The sequence below is a fragment of the Salvia hispanica genome, chromosome 2 (genome assembly GCF_029641045.1).
Source record: "Salvia hispanica isolate PSC_SH4W2 chromosome 2, Shi_PSC_v1, whole genome shotgun sequence".
Taxonomy (NCBI): domain Eukaryota; kingdom Viridiplantae; phylum Streptophyta; class Magnoliopsida; order Lamiales; family Lamiaceae; genus Salvia; species Salvia hispanica.
The window spans coordinates 38,080,822-38,101,102 of record NC_142693.1 but is presented as its reverse complement, the minus strand read 5'-3'; the positions used below and the strand labels follow the sequence as shown (position 1 = coordinate 38,101,102).

The following is a 20,281-nucleotide window of genomic DNA, read 5'->3' as shown; positions in this document are numbered from 1 at the left end:
TAATATCTTTAATTAACTAAATTAAAGATTTGAAAGATATGGTAGAGTGTAGTTGGCGTGATTTTTGGTAGAGAATAATAGGAATTTTCGAATTCCATGCTATTTAATTAGCATGTGATTAATTTGGTATTTCACGGAGTAGAATAAAATATCACGGAGCAGAATAAAAATAATAATCTCCCCAATTAAGTAGGGAAAGTGGCGTGAATATTGATTCTCTACAAGGAATCAATTTCAAATATTATTTAAAATAAGATATGACAAGATCTCCTTAGATATGGTAAGATATGCTAGGATATTTGAATTTATTTATGAAAAAGAATAAACAAGGGATCAAATAATATAATAAAATAATCCCTTCTCCCATAATATAGGAGATTTTCGAAAATCATAAGGGCCGAAAATTTCAATAAATAAGGAATAACCAGACTTTGAATTTAATTTAAATAATTATCCCAAGCAATAATTAAATCTAAGAAAAATAGGATTTCTTTCCAATAAATAGGAGGGTCGAAAATTCCATGTGAATAAATAATGCTCCTATTTAATTCTCACTCATCCCTTAGGAAAATAATTCACCACTATATTATTTCACCCCGCATCAAAATATTCGCATATTCACATCACAAATCCACCATTCTAATTTCACCTCCACTTCACATTTGTCCAACGACTTTGACCATTCCACGGCCATGTCATATTTCCCACAATATTGACTATTCAATAGCCACGTCATATATTCAACAAGCTTGACTATTCAACTCCAATTCGCAATTAGGTCACAAGAGTCATGCAATAATTACTCATAATTTAATCCACATATATCATAGCATTAAAAGCATTTAATGCAAAAATTTTTACGTCTAAAAAAAATTAGGGTTCGAAAAAGTGGGATGTTACAGCCAGAGACTGCCAGATATGCACGGTGCGGTGCACAGTTTCCCAGGGATGATGGGCAGCATTGATTGCATGTATTGGGAGTGGAAAAACTGCCCGGTAGCGTGGAAAGGCCAGTTCACTACTAGTTTCAAAAGCAATCATCCTTCAATGATCCTGGAAGTCGTTGCTGACTACCGTTTGCGGATCTGGCATGCGTATTTCGGTGTTGCAGGTTCGAACAACGACATCAACGTTCTGCAGTCGTCGCCTATCTTCAATGATGAGTGCCGGGGAGAGGGTCCAGAGACCAGTTTCGTAGAAAACGGCACGCAGTATCACATGGAATACTATTTGGCAGATGGAATATACCCTCGTTGGCCCGTATTCGTCAAGACACTTCGCCAACCGGCTGGAGCGAGGGGATAATATTTTGCGCGAAAACAAGAGGCCGCTAGTAAAGATGTTGAGCGAGCTTTTGGTGTGCTCCAAGCGCGATGAGTACGCTGCCCGACACGAGTTTGGCACGAAGATTATGTCGCGAATATTATGTTAGCATGTATCATATTGCACAATATGATAATAGAAGATGAAGGATTTGCTGCAGAACGTTGGGCACCGGAAGATGGTGCAAGTTCAAGTCACGGCGTTGCCTCCGGGCCGATACAGATGAGTGTACCACGTAGTAATGAATATCTGATCCAACGTTTCGCTGATATATGCAGGAGCACAGCACATGACCAACTCCAGGTCGATTTGATTGAAGAGGTCTGGGCACGTAGGGGAGGCGGCGTAGCGTGAAGAACATGTGTGATTTTCCGTAGATCAAATTTTCGTTGTAATTTTCCCCTTACTTTAATCCGACGAAAATTTAGTTTTCAATTTTAATTTGTTTTATTAGCCGTTTTTATCTAATTATTTTTAGTCCGATTATTTTAATTGTAATTGAATTAAAATATACAACAAATAAAATAAAGTGAAATGTGGCTAAAAAAAAGTGTCCATTATTGCTGCGGAAACTTTTTTTATGTCCGTGGACAAATAAAAAGTGGCTATGGACAAAAAACGTAAAAGTGTCCAGCCAAAGTGTCCATCCTATTGTGGATGCTCTTATGCAAGTATTTGGAAATGTATCTGAATATAGGTCAATTGATGTACATAGTACATTCTTACTTACTTTCCTTTTTTTCATTTTGCATTGAGTTAGTTTTCATAAAAGCAAACTTACAACACAACAATAAGTCTATAAAATACTTAAAGTGCATAAAATTAAGGGAGAAAACCATGCAAATGTGATTCACATTAATAATTACCATATTTACATTTTATATAGAAAAAGTGTAAATATACATTTTCAAAATTGAATAAGATATACCTTCTCACATACCCTTCTGTTAGCACACAATCTTCAAAGCATGAGAGCCATGATACACAAAGCCTTGTGTGCTCTGTCACAAATGCAACCAAACAAAGATGTCTACATGGAAGTGAAACTTGCAGCTTTGAATGCATTGATCCAGCTTATCTCAACAAAGTTACTCCAAAGGATAAGGTGGAATGTAAGCAGCTCGTAACTGATAAGAGCTGAGCTTTATAACTGATATAAACTTGCATCCTTCTGTATTATGTATTTAGTGATTGTAACTTCCCTTTCTGGATCCTTCGATCAGTTTGTATAAAGCTGATTTCCTTCATGTAATATGCCATCAAAAAGTGAATAAAAAAAATCTCTCTTTTCAAAGAGCATTTTTCGTCTTTTCCTAACATGGTATCACTCGCCTAGGTTCTGATCCTTTCCCACCTCCCTCATTTCTTGTCCCTGCTTTATCTCTTTTTCTCTAATGGCTTCCAGCACTGAATCTGATTTCATCTCCCCTCCCTTATCCTCTGTGATTCCTTCTTCCACTCCATTCTTCTCCAACACTCCTCCTCTCTCTATAAAGCTCACTCCCAACAACTTTCTCATATGGCACCAACAAATTTTGGCAACCGTTGCAGGCTATGGCCTTGAAGGATATCTCTCCGGCAATCAAGAAATTCCTCCTCCTCTCATCGAAGGTACTGATTCGTCTCCATCTCAAGTGAATCCCGCTTTTCTGGCTTGGATACAAGGCTCCCTCTCGGAAAGCACTATGATTCTTATCGTTGGACTCAAGTCCAGTAAGGACATTTGGGAAACTATTGAGTCGAGCTTCGCCAGCCAATCAAAAGCTAAAGTCATGCACTACAAGCTACAACTCCAAACCTTCAAGAGGAACAACCTCTCAATGCAAGAATATCTCTACAAAATCAAGTCTTTCTGCGACCTTCTCAGCTCTGCCGGTTGTATTGTCTCTGAAGAGGATCATATTCTTCATATCCTTACTGGTCTTGGCTTCGAGTATGATCCCGTTATGGTCACGGTCACCTCGAGGGGTAGTTGGACTGTTCCAGACGTGAGCGCCCTCTTGTTGAGCTTTGAATCGCGACATGAGGCTGCTCGCTCTTCCTCAATCAACACTGACGGTTCTCCTTCAGCTCATATTGCATACACCACTCCTCGCAATGATAATAGACCCCCTATGCCTAGAAATAATGGTCGCTTCTCTAACTTTCGCGGAGGGCGTGGTCGTGGCAGAATTAATAATGGTCGCCTTACTTGCCAACTCTGCCATAAACCGGGACACTCTGCGGACCGCTGTTGGAATAGGTTCGATCAAGGCTTCTCTCCTCAAGCTAATTCCAGGCCTCTTCTCCGTACTCCCAACTTTCAGCAATCAGCTCCTTCTGCTAATCTGGTTCATTCCCGACCACATCATGGATATCAGATTCCACCTCGTTCTCAACCTGCCTCATCTCATCCACCTTCTGAGTTGAACCTTGATGCTTCATCCATCACCTCATGGTATTCTGATTCTGGTGCTACAAACCACGTCTCAAATGACTTCACCACTCTCAACACAGCCACCGAATATCAAGGAGGTAACTCTCTTCTTTTAGGCAATGGTGTTGGCATCAACATTGCTCGCATTGGCAGCTCTCATTTTAAATCATCTCCTCATCCTGCATCGAAATCTCTTTTTCTCCATAATCTTCTTCATGTTCCCCATATCTCTAAAAATCTTTTAAGTGTTTCTCAATTTGCACTTGATAATGATGTCTTCTTTGAGTTTCACTCCAACTTTTGCCTTGTCAAGGACCGAGCCACCAAACTAGTAATCCTCAAGGGCACGCTTGAGAACGGACTCTATCACTTCCATCTTCACAAAGTCAAGTCCTCCATGTCTTCCTTTAACTCTCATTCCCAACAACATAAGAGCAGCTCCTGTGTTTCTGATAGCTCATCATCCTCAAGTTATCTTGCTATTTTTTCAACTTCTGTTATTTCATCTTTAGATGTTTGGCATAAGCGCCTTGGCCATAGCGCCTTTGATATGGTTGAACGTACCCTCAAGAGTTGTAATATTTCTTATAAATCAATAAAATCAAGTGTGCTTTGCCATCCTTGTTGCAATGCAAAGAGCCATAGACTCCCATATCCCAATTCTAACACCTCATATACTGCTCCTCTTCAGCTAATTCACACAGATTTATGGGGACCATCTCCTGTAAAATCCCGTAATGGCTTTTCATACTACATCACTTTCATCGATCAATTTACAAGATTCTCTTGGATCTATTTTTTGAAAGCTAAAAGTGAAGTAGAGGGAGTTTTCAAAAACTTCAAAGCTGCTGTTGAGAACCAATTTAATCTTAAAATTAAAATGGTTCAAAGTGATTGGGGTGGGGAATATAGGAGCCTTACAAAGTTCTTCCATGATTCTGGAATCCATCACAGATTATCTTGCCCCTACACTCCCCAGCAAAACGGCTTAGTTGAAAGGAAGAATAGACATGTTGTAGAGATGGGATTAGCCATGCTATCTCAGTCTGGCTTACCCTCAATACATTGGGATGATGCATTCTCTTCAGCCATTTATATCATAAATCGACTCCCTACAAAAACTCTCAACTTCAACTCTCCCTTTGAGATTCTACATCATTCCAAGCCTAACTATAATAACATGAGAGTTTTCGGTTGCCTCTGCTATCCATTCTTGAGACCATACAATCACCACAAATTAGAGTTTAGATCATCCCCTGCTACATTTCTTGGCTATAGCAGCAATCACAAAGGTTACAAGGTTCTCCTTGACAATGGGAAGGTTATCATATCACGGGATGTGATTTTTAATGAATCAACTTTTCCTCACCTATCCAAATCCTCTCCATCTTCCCAGTTATCTCATTCTCCGTCCTTCACTCCTCTCACAGTTCTCTCTAATCCACCACCAAATCTGGCACCATCTTCTTCCTCCTCTCTGTCTTCCTCAGCATCACCTATTCCCCTTATCCCTCCTTCCCCCTCCAATGAATCATCTTCTACCTCAAGTTCTCCCTCGGTGCCCCTTGTTTATCCTTCCCCCTCTGATGATACATCATCTCCATCAGCTAACTCTTCTCTCAATGCTCATGAACCTCCTTCATCTTCCTCTGATCACTCTACTTGTGCATCTCCTCCATCCAATCAAAATAAAGTTGTTGGTCATCCAATGGTGACTCGTCCTAAAGCTGGCATTTTCAAGCCCAAGGCTCTTCTTGTTCTTCTCCCTCACTCTTCTCTCCCTAGGTCCGCCATGGCAGCCCTTTTAATTCCAGTTTGGAAACAGGCGATGCTCGATGAATTTCTAGCCCTCTTGCTAAACAAAACATGGATACTAACCATACTTCCTCTGGAAAAAAATATTCTTGGTTGTTCTTGGATTTTCAGATTAAAAAAGCTTGCAGATGGTAGCATTGCTCGGCACAAGGCTCGCCTCGTGGCTCAAGGTTTCTCTCAAGAGCCGGGATTCGACTACACCGAAACATTTAGCCCGGTTGTTAAACCCACAACAATCCGGCTAATTCTTTCTATTGTTGTCTCTGCTGGCTGGAAAATTACACACTTGGATGTGAACAACGTTTTCTTTCATGGTGATTTAGAGGAAGAAATCTACATGAAGCAGCCCCTCGGCTTCGAACAGGGTGGCCCTCACCTTGTTTGCAAACTCAACAAAGCCATCTACGGCTTAAAACAAGCTTCACGCTCTTGGTTCGTCACTGTACAAGCTGCACTTTTGTCTCTTGGCTTCACCCAATCCATGGCCGACACTTCACTCTTCTTCCGCTCACGTGGTTCAGAGGTTACTTATCTTCTCATCTATGTTGATGATATGTTGATAACAGGCACCTCTCCTTCTGTTATCAGCCAGGTCATCGATTGTCTAAGCAAGCAGTTTTCTCTTAAAGACTTGGGTGAAGTTACTCACTTCCTCGGTGTTGATGTTGCACGTACTAAACATGGTCTACACCTGAGCCAAGGTGCTTACATCCGAGACATTCTTGATAGAGTTAAAATGCAGGACGCTAAAGGCTATCCAACTCCCATGCTTGCCAACCTTAAATTATCTAAAAATGATGCGAATCCCACCATTGATGGAAAACTCTACAGGAGCACGGTTGGTGCTTTGCAGTATGCTACCCTCACACGGCCAGAAATCAGCTATTCGGTGAACAAAGTCAGCCAATTTATGGCTTCTCCATTGGATACTCACTGGAAAGCAGTCAAGCGCATTTTGCGCTACCTTGCCAGCTCAGTTGACTACGGACTCCATGTGCAACCGTCTAATTCTTCTTTGACTGCCTTCTCTGACTCGGATTGGGCCTCTGATCTTGATGGTCGTCGCTCAGTCTCTGGCTAATGTGTTTTTTATGGCAAGAATCTGATTTCTTGGTGCTCGAAGAAGCAACCAATCGTCTCACGTTCCAGCACTGAGGCTGAATATCGAAGCCTTGCTCAGACTGTTTGTGAAGTTCAATGGGTTTCATCTTTACTTCATGAACTTGGTATTCGATGCTCTTCTACCCCTTTCATTTGGGTCGACAACATTAGTATGATTGCATTAGCAAGTAATCCGGTTCTTCATGCACGCTCCAAGCATATTGAGTTGGATATCCACTTCGTCCGAGATAAAGTTCGTGCTAAGATGATTGACCTTCGTCATGTCCCTTCCTCTGATCAAACGGCTGATATTCTCACCCAACCTCTATCGTACCAATTCTTCTCACGCCTTCGGAATAAGTTGGGCATTTATCCTCGGTCTATGCTCGAATTGAGAGGGGATGTTAGCACACAATCTTCAAAGCATGAGAGCCATGATACACAAAGCCTTGTGTGCTCTATCACAAATGCAACCAAACAAAGATGTCTACATGGAAGTGAAACTTGCAACTTTGAATGCATTGATCCAGCTCATCTCAACAAAGTTACTTCAAAGGATAAGGTGGAATGTAAGCAGCTCGTAACTGATAAGAGCTGAGCTTTATAACTGATATAAACTTGCATCCTTTTGTATTCTGTATTTAGTGATTGTAACTTCCCTTTCTGGATCCTTCGATCAGTTTGTATAAAGCTGATTTCCTTCATGTAATATGCCATCAAAAAGTGAATAAAAAAAATCTCTCTTTTCAAATTTTTCGTCTTTTCCTAACACCTTCTTATTTAAAAAAGAGTTTTCACCCAAAAAATCATATATATTTATTACATCTCTTGATCTCTCTACTCATTCCTTCCCTTATTTAAAAAGAGTTTTAAATATAACAATTATTTCTTTTTAACTCTCTATTCATCCCTTCCCTTAAAAACATTTTCTTAGGCAATAAAATACAAATAGACCCTTTTCCACAAAAACCAAACGATAGACACCCAAAACGAATAGTTATGGGTATTCAATGGGGCTCCTTCCATTAATATCTTTACAACGAAACGCGGCTACAACTGATAACACGTTCACTTCAATTAATTAATAAGTTCGAAAATTCAAACCACCTTCAATGAGTGGTTGAGTTAAGCAAAACTAAAATATCTCAACTCTTAACAAATTAATTTTGTAAATGATAAAAGTTTATATGAGTTCTCCCTTACTATAAAGTCCAAAAAATATGGTTATTGACTTATTATATAAAAACATTAGTATTTTGTTAAAATAAATTATTCTTATAATTAATTAAAAAAATTTGTACCCACTAAAGCATTATTTTTCTTCTCGCTGACGAGATAAAGTATGAATCAAACAACATGCAATTTGGATATGAAAATCTAGATTTGTACTATACATTTTCTAGTTTAAATGGAGTAATAAAGATTCGATAAATAATTGACTAAAAGAGTTATTAGTATTTCTCCACATGCACACACGTGTAGTGTGTCCATGGGCATGCACGAGTGTTTTTGCACCAATTTTCCTTTATTTATTGGTGGTAGAGAAATATCTTCATATGGATGTTAAGTCATATTCAACTTTATACTAATTATATATTAATATCGTTAGACAATTTTACTTTCCTCATGCAATGATAGACAATAAATACTTCCTTCGTGAATTACTGAATTATACAACTCCAAGAAAAATAAATACTAATCTCAAACATAGTTTAAAATTTGAGTTCATAATCTCAAACAATACATAATACAATAAAATGATCGAATCTTTGTTTATTCTAAATTATGTAGTATGCTGTAAAATTATGTACACGGTAACACGGGGATGAAGAAAATGCTTGAGAGACTAGAGTATAACCTTTTTATTTATTTTTTTTAGTTTGACCACGAGTGTACTAAACCCGTCTTCACTAATTAAAACCGAAAGTCTTCCAGCTAGTGGCAGAGTTTGAACTCGTAACCTCAACTCAAGGTCACCGTAGCTCCCGCTGCCAAGTCACTAGAACCTGTTGGTAACGTTTTTAATATTTTTAATTGGAAAATCAACAGCATTTGCTCCATATTCTTTTATGTTGTGAGACTAGTTGAATTAATTTTATATTGATCGAGAATAAAAATAAAAGTATTGGGAGACGTAAGAGAAAAGATAAGAGAAAAGGTAAGGAAAACTAAGATTCTACTCCCTTCGTCCCGCTTAAGATGACACGTTTTCTTTTTTAGTTTGTCCCAACTAATATGACACATTTCTTTTTTTGGTAACTTCCTCTCTCTAATTAATACACTCAACCACTTTTTCCCACTCATATTAAAATATTCATCTTTCTTTATCTCTCTACTTTAATACTTACACTCACCGTCTCTCTCTCCAATCAAACACTTTAACCAGTAACTCCTAAAACCCCGTGCCGACTAAGCAATGTGTCATCTTAGCCGGGACGGAGGGAGTATTACACAATAATTTGATGCTCTCAGCCTATCATCTTAGGGAATGGGGCGTCATATAACTGTAGTTGAATGAATAAAAATTAGTATTATTATTTTCGAATATGCCTATTACTATTTATCAACATGCTCTCAGAATATTGGGCTTTTAGCAACATGATCCAATGGACCTTCAGACCTCAGGATAGGGCCATCATACTTGATTACTAGTAGTATTATATATGAGTGATTTTGTTATTTTGTCATTTTATCTATAGTTGTAAATACTACTCCCTTCATTCTATAGTAATGAAGTCATTTTGTTATTTTGTTATGTTTCATAGCGTCATTTCTATTTTTTAATAAAAGTCAACACATTTCTTCTCACTTACTTTACTCTTTATTACTTTATTCCCTCTGCCTTTTTCATTTCTTATACTTAATTTACTTAACACAATTTTTCTTAAATCGCGTTCTGGAAAGAAATGCATACACTGCTCAGGAACGGAGAAAATATCATTTGTGAAACTCACTAATAAATATACGATTTCTATTAGAAGTTAAAAAGTAGCGAAATTGACTACTTAAATGCTCCATTAACATACGTATTTTCCTGTATATTAAATCCAACATTATTTTTTACTATTAATTAAGTACTCCAGCTAACAAAACAGAATGTTGCATACTATTTCTCAGTATTAATTCAAGCGAATCTCGTTTATCAAATTCAAACCTAACAATACATAATTGGCACAAACCTCAAATTCCTTTCCGGGATATATAATGGGATTTGGGCTTACAAGGTTGTTTAAGACTATAGATCAATTTCGAAACGAACACCAATTTTAATGTGTAATTGGTCTATCAAGATATATATCATGTGATTGAAGTAAACTTCCATATTTTAAAAATAGAAACCTTTGAAACGACACAGATTTTAATACATAATTGGTAAAGTAAGAGAGATGATGGAAAAAATTGGTAAAGTAAGAGAGAAAAAGAGAAAAATTGGTAAAGTAAGAGAGAAAAAGAGAAAAATTGGTAAAGTAAGAAAAATGAAGAGAAAAAAATAATAAAATTAATATTAGTGGATTATGAGGTCCACTTTGTTGTAGTGGTATAAATGAAATAAATTTATGTATATGTGTTTAAAATTTTCTTAAAATAGAAAGTTTGAAAGTTTCTATTTTTAAGAGACCGACTAAAATGGAAAGAATTACACTATTTATAAAATATGGAGGTAGTATTATTAGTGTGAAAAGAATTTTCTTATTTAAAATTAATCTAATTTAAAGGACGATCTAAAATGATAAAACTAGTCTAATATTAACGGATGCAGCTACATGAGAGTATATTTTCAATATGTAAATATAATATTTTCCATATTTTGACCACTTTCTTCACTTATAATACTGTATTTATTAGTCATTACTAATACTAATAATAAGGTCACGTTAGGTGGATAAGATGTGCTAATTTGATACTCCATGTGTATAGAACAAATGCCTGTTAGGGCCACCATGTTAATTTAACTATGATACCACTTTACTGGAGTAAATGGAAAGTGTGATAAATTTATACTAGTACTTTCTAAGATAATTTATACTGTAGCTTTTGTAATAAATTTACCATGAAAACAATTTTTTCTCCAAATTTTAGGATATTCACTATAATAAATATATATTCTTTGTCATTTCTGATATAGAATTTTTTTTAATGGTATTTATTCAACTATTTAATTTTTTCACTTTAGGAAAAATGTGTAGTCAAATATTTTATGTATTTTCAATAATAATAATATTTATTATTATTATTATTATTATTATTATTATTATTATTATTATTATTATTATTATTATTATTATTATTATTATTACCATACGTAAATGCATATGAATATGTAGGGTAGTGTTATAAAAATAACCAAATCCTAATGCATAATCAAATAATCTATTACGAATGTCATTTTTCAATCGATTTAGTTCAGATGATCATTTTTAGATCGTTTTAGTTCATGCAAGTTCATATCATTCGTATGACTAAAATGATTTTAAAATGATCTAATCTATAATAAAAATCACTTTCGTCTTTTTAATCTCATCCTTCTATTTTTATCTAATGGTTGTGATTTGATTTCTAATTATGTATACAATTTAGTTATTTTCTTATCATTATTCTACTAGGGGTGCACTAGGGTGCCACTATAGTTAAAATAACATCATACCACCAATATCCATTCTTAGATCCGGAAATCCAACGCTCAAGATTTAATTTTGTGAACAGAATTGAGATTGCTGTCTAGTGTATACCGAATTGCTGTCGGGGGCATTTTAGTCATTTCAAACAGATTCAAATTAGGGTTACCCCCAAAAATACCGTCATTCTCCAAATTCGCCTCTCTCTCTCCCCGACTCTCCAAAATCTCCGATTCTCCAAAATCTCATCCCGCGCCTCCAACTCTAAATCCCGCCGCCTCCGCCTCTGCCTCTAAATCCCGCCGCCTCCGCCTCTGCCTCTAAATCCCACCGCCTCCGCCTCTACACCGTGTAACTTCAATTTCCAGCCACGACTATGTTGGGACTACCGCAGCGGAAGACACGGAAAACAAACAGGTCCTTAACGGATCTATTTAGGTGATTATGCATTCGACTCCAATTTAATGCAATAAACATAGATCTATAGATATAATACATCAAAAACACATAATCATGCAATTTGATGTAAATTCGATTGTTACCTCTTCTTGATCCATCATAGGATCGAAGTTGCTAGCTGCACCACCCGGAGATCCTTGGTTTATCGACCGTGAATCTTCCAACCTATTCCCTTGTCCTTGGTTATTCATCCGTGTGAGCGGATCTTGAACAACCAAAATAGTCTTGATGAGATCTAGGAGGAACACTACACCAAACTATCTATCTCGATTCAATTCTATGGATTAGAATGAACAAGACAAGATCAAACCAAAAACCCTAGCTCCCTATTTCTTGGAGGCTCGAAAATCGAGTCAAATGAAGGAGAGAGAGGCCACGCTAGTGGCGGCTAGGGTTAGGGTTGAGAGGTGTGACTTGTGGTGTGCTAGGGTTTCCACATCTCATCACTATTTATAATGGACTTGTTGGGCTAGGATTGGGATCCATGGAATGACTTAAGTGTTGGGCTCACCCATTAGATAATTAACTAATTAAATCAAATGACCCATGATTTAATATATTATCAATGGAATATTATTTTGTTCCACTAAAGAATAATATTGCACTCTCACTTAAATCACCAAATTACAAATAACTTGGGTCCATTTTATTTTATAATATTTTCCGCGTTTAAGATTATCTTGATCCGTCAATTTAATTCTTGTCTGCTATGTGACTAGAATTAAATTAATTCTCCAAAGAGTTTTTCTAGTTTGAAACTTTATTTATTATTCGTGGAATAAATTCCAACTGCGCAGTTTTCTGAATAATAAATTCCTTTTTCAAACACCTCTTGGGGAGCACCCCTTAGGGATTTAATCATACCACACTGGGCACACGAATTCTATGAAATAATATTCCAATACCTTCATATTATTCAATTACTACCACCCAAGATATCATGAACTTGAGTTACGTACAAACTCTCACATTGATAAGTCAAAGTGGCGTTTGATTGAATAAATAATATTGATATTAATATCATAGACTAGAAAATACTAAACTTTCTGAAATATATTCTTTCAGTAGATAGCAATAAAGAATACATTTCGAATTAGATCCTTTCAGTGCTTTACCACACCGGTGTTACTAATCTCTTCTTAGGTAAGAGAGAATTATCACAAACACCGCAACCGTACCAATAGGTAGCAAAAGCCTATCTAGGTTGTGAATACGTTTTTCTTCTTACTAGATCTGGCCAAGTCCCCTACTGGAAAACTCATGAGGAGATTCATCGAATTTCCCTACTTGACCTTCTTAGTAAAAAGTCTTAGACTTGTTTATTATATTTCAATAATAAACCATTATATTATATTATATATTCTCATAAATAGGTAAACAAGTGGACATGGCGTTTCTCGTATACATGCACAAGCTGACTGTACAAAGGCATGTACGCTCAAAGCATCTTTTAGTATACAAACCCCAACAGGCTACACCGTGAATCGCGCGATTTAGGGCTAATTTCTGGAATTCCGAACGCCTAGAACAAGTAAACGGTGAAAACAGTTCACAAGGTATGTTAATTGGATTCCGTTTAGGGTTGAACGAAATAGGTTTCCAGAATGTTACTTTGTTGTGAATGCAGATTTATGTATGTGTATTATTCATTCAATTGATGCCTTGTTTAATGTTTGGATCTGAGGTTTTAGTCTGTTTTTGGTGATTTTCGAAATTTTATAGCTATTTGCTCCATGTATGAGGGTTTTTTGACACATTGTGACGGACTATTGTGATTTTTTGTCTATTGGATTAAGTATTGTTGTACTCGAAGTGAATTGTTGATTTGGTGATTTGCTTAGTTGGTGATTTGCTTGTATTAATGTATAAAAGGGGTTATGTTACTACATGATTCATTTTGTGGATGATTTGGATGTTGCTTGAATTGGTGACAATATTTGATTGATATTATTGGTTTAATGCAGTGTAAAGACACATTAAAATGGCAAGAAAAAGAACAAGGTCAGAGGTAGATGAAGAAGAATATAGAAGAGATACAACTGAAGATAAAAATATGAATGAGGAGGAACTAGAAGCTGAAACAAGCACGAGAATAAACACAAATGAAGAACTAAGAGGACCGGAGGAGAAGGTATTATGATAAATCTTGCAGTATTACTTGTTATATATTGCAGTGGGTCATTTATAATAATGCAGTCTTGTTTGTTATATATTGCATTGGTCAATTTAGAATAATGCATCATCATCTTGCAGTTTTGCATGTTAATTGTGGGGATATTTAAATATATATTTATTGGAAGTGTAAAAGTGATATTTGTCAGAGGTATCATTTAATCTATTCAGAATAGAAAACAGTGTTCATAACAACTATATAGATTAAATGAACTTTTGCTAATTTTGAATTCTGTTTCAAGTGATATTAGTTATAGCAATTATTGATAATTCATACCTAAACCATGACATGATTAGATACTTATCATTCTACTAGTTAAAATGAGGGACCAACAAATAAGATAATTTATGTCATATTGTTGTGTTGCTTGTTATACATTGCAGTGCAACATTTAAAATAATGCAGTCTTGTTTGTTATAGATTGCAGTGCACCATTTAGGATAATGCATCATCTTGTTGTTTTGCATGCTATATTGTTGTATTGAATGTTATATATTGTTGTATTGTTTGTTATACATTGCAGTGCAGCATTTAGAATAATGCATCATCATCTTGCAGTATTGCTTGTTCTATATTGCAGTCCATCATTTATATTAATGTAGTATTGAAATATTTTTTTTTTTTGTAGTTTTGGTAAGATTAAACAAGGGTGTGAATGCCCTGCTATTCAGATTAAAGCCAGAAATATTTGGAAATACCATGGAGTATCTAAATGGAAAGCAAAAAAAGGATATAATTGACTCGGGGTTCGGGGCAGTTCTGAATTTCAAGTTAAATCACATACCTCCAAAACTGGGGTTCTGGGTTACATCATACTTCAATCCATTGCTTGTGGGTTACCTATAGGAGGGCCGGGGATAGAATGCAGGCACATCGACGAAGTTGATGTGCATCTGACGCTTGGTCTTCCTAAAGGAAGACATCGTATTGAACGGAAACTCAGGAAACATGATTTGTCGTGGATGGAAGCCGTTGCCAAGTCTCTTAAAAAACCAAGAAAAAATATATATGTTGATGACATTTCCATCCTTATGTTGAATGAGGTAGATGGTGGTGACCAATTCAAGAGACTGTTCTTGGTACTCATGGAATATTGTTTTATAGAGACCCCAGCAGATGGACCTGTTATCCCAAAGATCCTACGTATCTTGGATGATTTGTCAATCATCCATGACTACAATTGGTGTGAATACGTCATCAATGTTCTCTTAGACGTTCATAACAGATGGCTAAACTCTTCTAGCAGATACTACACTGGTCCAATCGTTTTCCTTGTGGTAAGTGTAACTTTCTTACAATTTTTAAAAAAAAATGCATATAGTAAAGTTTTTTTTGCTTCTGTATGTCAGGGATGTTATGTGGACAGGATGATAGTAGGAAGACGAACAGTTGAACGACGTTTCCCATCAATTAACATGTGGGAGTTGGAAGCGTTAAAAGCAAGAGAAGCCCTAGAGATCAATGCTGGTGGATTTGGGCTGGGTTACTATGATGACCGAATGCCACAACAACTTTTTGATGATGACAAAGCATTAATCCGAGAGCAAGAGCAACAAATCTTGGATGAGTTGAATGATATGACTGGTCCTTCAACTTCAGCAGAAACAAAGCAGCAACACAACGAGGAAAGAGAAGCAAGGAAATTTACTGCTGATGCCTATCGTGCTGGAAATCTTTTGACTGATGGAATATTCAATTTTGCTGCTACGTTACATGCACCACCGGAGCACGTACGTGAAATGAATAGTTTTAAGGTAGCATCTGCAGCGGGGTTGATAATGCTGACTAATAGAAAGAGAGAGAAGAGACAGATGAAAACAAAAGATCAAGTTGAAACACTTGCACAAAATTTGGATGAGGAGGATCTGCAAAATCCTGACTGGCTGGCAACAATTGAAAAAATGATGAGTGCTCTAGATAAAAAAAATGAATTGGAAAATTATATGCCTAATTGAATCTGTTTGATGATGATGACAGTAAATAAGTTTTTCCTATTGATAACAACATGTGGTTTATTTATATTGTATTTGAAATTTCACTACATTTTTGCAATTGGAGATTGTTCGTAATGATGGTTTTATGGATATGCAGAATGTGCAAGCACCAACAGACTACGTGCTCATTGAGCCCAACTGCAGCTACTGCAATGAATGAGCCTTCAAAGGATAAAAATGATAGTACATCAGCTCCTGCAGAGGTATGATATACATTGCATAACACAGTTTGAATTTTTGCAGATTACTATATTATATATTTCACATTATAATGCATTTGTGTTTGTGGCTATTGTAGAATGTCTGTCAAGAACCTTCGAAGCCTCCACAAGGAGTGAAACCTGCAGCTTCAAAGGACACGCAAAAGGCTAGTGCTGCATCGAATATGAATGATCTTTCCAAAAGAAAAGGATGAACAAGTATATAATGCATCTTGCCAAATTATACTATGCATTCTTAAGTTTAATAATTGTAATATTGTTTGCTGTAATTTTCAACAAGGACAAAAAACAATCTCCACCCGTGACAAGTCAAAACATAAAGTAAGTGATGCAATCAAATCTCCTTATGCTGTGCGTGCAGTTACGATGTCAAACAAACTGACGGGGGATGAGAGGGAACTGTATTTTTGGATGATGAGTACTGAAATCAATGCCACGTATGTTTTGTATGAAATTATTTTTAATACCAAGTGTTTATTCAATGATTGTACAGAATGATAACATCCTACATTTTGTAACAGGGAGCTGATTGTATTCAACATCAACAACTTCAAAATTACTTATGCTCAACTAATGTCAATGCTGCCATATGCAAGGATCCATGTTGCAGTCATAGATGAGTGGAGTTGTTACTTAAATTTGAATGAGAATTTCAAGTCCCGTACATCACATTGTTTCTGTCTACTTTCCCCTCTGTATGTCTCAAACACTTAATGCATATTAGACTTTTCATATGGTTGTCCTAATTCTTATTTTCTTTGGCTGCAGAGTGGTACAGTTGTGGACCCAAAGACTGATTGGAGCAATGATCAGACAAATGAGGTCTTTCATGAAAGAATCATTGATGAGCTCAAGTATATCCAAAACTTCAAATGAGAAAATTACAGTCTGGTAATAAACTATCAATACATTGAACTACAATATGTTTCTTAGTGGAATGCAATTAAATATGTTCATTGTTATGCAACAGGTTTTTTTTCCCTGTATATACAAACGACCACTACTATGTGGTTTGTTTTGATTTCTTGAAAGCAACAATCAGCGTGATAGATAATGTTCGATCAGAAGAAGCTGATGTTGGAGCCAGATATGACGACCAAGTCCATAGGCTGGTAAGCAAACAATGCTATATATGTTATTCTGCAATATACAATATATAAATATACCAATTTAATCAGCTTGACAATTCTTATTTTATAAATTGCAGAAAGATTTCTTTGTCTACACATTGGAGAAAAGTGGTTGTGCTAGCTACAGTCGCATGGTCCAAAAAGCAAATGTGAAGGTTCTTGAAATGAAATGGAGTGCTAAAGAAGACACTACAGATTGTGGCTTGTATGCAATGCGCCATATGGAAACTTATATGGGCATGAAGGTCACTGACTGGAAGTGTGATCTGACAAACAAACAATCAAAGCCTCTGTAGCTTCTTCAAGCCAAATATTGTACAACAATGTTGTATAACAACAACAATAGGGCCTTCAGGTGTGTGTCGAGACTTGCCTCACATTTGTATAAGGAGGAAAAAAAGACAAGACCGATTGATGTGGAGAATATGGTAGCGGAGTACAAGAACAAACCATCTTGGCGTGCCTCACAATGACAATAGGGCCTATGGCTGCTGCAATGATGAATGAATGTTTGAATGTTTGTATGTTTGAATGTTTGAATGACTGTTGCAATGAAGTCTTGGATGTTTGAATGAACTTGTCTTGAAACATTTGGTTTTATAGTTTTATTTTGGGGTAGACAATGTAACTGACTTAATTTGATTTGACTTTTTTATCCATAATTGTTTTGATGGCAGTTACTTATAATATGCTAGCACTTGAAAGCTAATTATGCTTTGGTTGTAGAGAATACTGACTTTCAGGTTGTGTACCACCTAGCTATAGTTTCATTCCATTAAACTACATCAGAAAGAAAAATTGTAACAATAATATGTAAACTGCAACATTGTTGTCGTAACACAACAACATTCATTGAATAAGACTGCAATATAGTATTGTAAAAATTTGGAATTAAAAAAGATTGAAATTGGACTATTTACTGAAATGAAAGGCAACTTGGAAACAATAGTATAAAATTAATATTTAATCCTACTGTCTTGTGAAATTAATGAAGTAATAGAAAGAAGCAAATAGTGTGTCTGCACTCGTTTCATTAGACTGCAATATATCTACCCTAATACTGCAATATCTTCTGTATATGACTGCAACCTGATAATGTAAAAATGAACTAACAATTTTATTTTCCCTTTTGTCGACCACAGTTCCTAGAGTCATGGTGACCAAATTCTCCACATTTTTTACATTGACGCAATGGTTTGCTGTTCAACTTTATAGCCTTTTCCTTCGCGGACACCAAACGGCTTTTAGAATCACTTTTTGAACCTTTGGTGGACACAACTGATGGTGGATGTACTCTAACCACAGCTGGCTTTTCAGCAAAATAGAAATCTTTAACTGGCTTATCCTTGTCTACTGAAGATGGTTCATGGATTCTTGTCATAAGACTCTTCCCAAGCTCATAAGACACAAATCAATGATGGCACTATCACCATCAAATTTTTTCATGTAACTGAAAAATATGTCAGCAACTTTATTCTTTGACAGCTGGTTTGGATCTGATAGAATTTCAGGATCTCCCAAACTTCGAGCTGGTCCTGGAATAACATCAGCTAAGGTAGTCTTCAACCACCTCAAATGGAAGTACTTATCAGGTATAACCTTCAAAAACCTGTTCTTGAAAACCAAAAATATATGACTACAAAGAATTCCATCTCTCCCAAACAATTTGCAAGAACAGGAATACGAATCCTCACTGGTCGTGTAGGTAACAACCCAAGATTTACTATACTTGTCCTTTATTGTGGAGATCTCTAACAAATCATCTTTCAACAAACCATCAGTGCTACAATGGTGCAATGCGTCCACTATCTCACGTTGCACTCTCTTGAACATGTGATCAGTGCACTTTGTCGCAACATGTTTTTCCAATACTAACTGACTGGAGAACGGTGGTATAATAGTTGAATCCATATAATCTAACTTCGAGCTAGAATTTCTTTGTGCATCCAATGCATGATCAAAATTCATGATGAACTCAACTAGATTGGAGCGACGTCTCGTGAATGTTTTATAGAAGCTATTCTCAGACTCAGAAACAGACGTCGTCCTAATAAGAGACCCCATGGGAAAGTCTCTGAAATAGGCAGGGACCCACATCTTTCTATCGTCGAACATTGTTACACACCACTCGACATGAAGAAGCTCATAACGCTCCATTATCCCCATCCATGAATCATCAAACTCTTCCGGCACTAGTACCTCAGACCACACACAAGCACTGATCTCTTTTTTCAACTCTTCATTTTCTAGAGATCTCCTTGGAATTTTGTTGGTAAGTTTAAGCATAATGTGCCACATGCACCATCTATGCTTTGTATCCACCAAAACATCACGAATAGCAGCTCTCATACCTCTATCTTGGTCAGTAACAATCATCTTAGGAGCTTGACCCATAGATTCCACAAAATGCTTGAAGAGCCATGAATAAGATTCTGTCGTCTCATTGGATAAGAGTGCAGCTCCAAATGTGACTGGCTTTCCATGGTTGTCCTTGCCCGTGAACGGAGAGAATATCATGCAATACCTGTTTCATACATATAAACGGTAGACTGCAATATTAGAGTCCTAAACTGCAATATAACACACAATAGACTGCAAATATTAGAGTCATAATCTAAAAAGTTATCCAAACAGAAACCTAACACATGGAATGCATAATTTATATATAAATGAACAAGGCATTACCTATTGGTATTGTATGTGGAGTCGAAGGAGACAACATCACCATACAGTTGATAATTCCGCTTAGATGCATCGCACCAGAAAAGCGATTTCAACTCAATTGAACTCCCAACCTGATAATGATATGTGAAATCAGGACATGCCTTCTTTTTCCTCGCCATTTCATCTAACAACATTTGTGCATCAGAACCTTCGACATAAGTTTTCAGACCTTGGACATAATTCCTAAGTTCTGCCACGGTGATTCCCACAGTGTCATAGCCTCCCAAGAACTCATTCAAGAATTTGAATGTCATGGTGGGTCCAATATTGGCTTTCGTGCAGTCCCATATGAATCGCCTGTTTACTTCG

The 20,281-nt window shown here is 36.4% G+C and overlaps 1 protein-coding gene and 1 non-coding gene across 2 annotated transcripts; one reads left to right on the top strand and one right to left on the bottom strand.

Annotated features, from left to right (window-relative positions):
* The first annotated feature begins 3,206 nt into the window (after window positions 1-3,206).
* Window positions 3,207-3,339, top strand: LOC125202890 (small nucleolar RNA Z247). Its single transcript, XR_007173226.1, has one exon. It is a non-coding gene; the product is annotated as a small nucleolar RNA Z247 (small nucleolar RNA).
* A 15,286-nt stretch (window positions 3,340-18,625) lies between these two features.
* LOC125194558 (protein FAR1-RELATED SEQUENCE 5-like) lies at window positions 18,626-20,226 on the bottom strand. The gene is made up of 2 exons (XM_048092817.2): window positions 19,934-20,226; window positions 18,626-19,772 (listed from the first exon to the last, which is right to left on the bottom strand). Exons 1-2 carry the CDS (start codon window positions 20,224-20,226, stop codon window positions 18,626-18,628), a joined length of 1,440 nt encoding a protein of 479 aa, XP_047948774.2.
* Window positions 20,227-20,281: the final 55 nt, after the last annotated feature.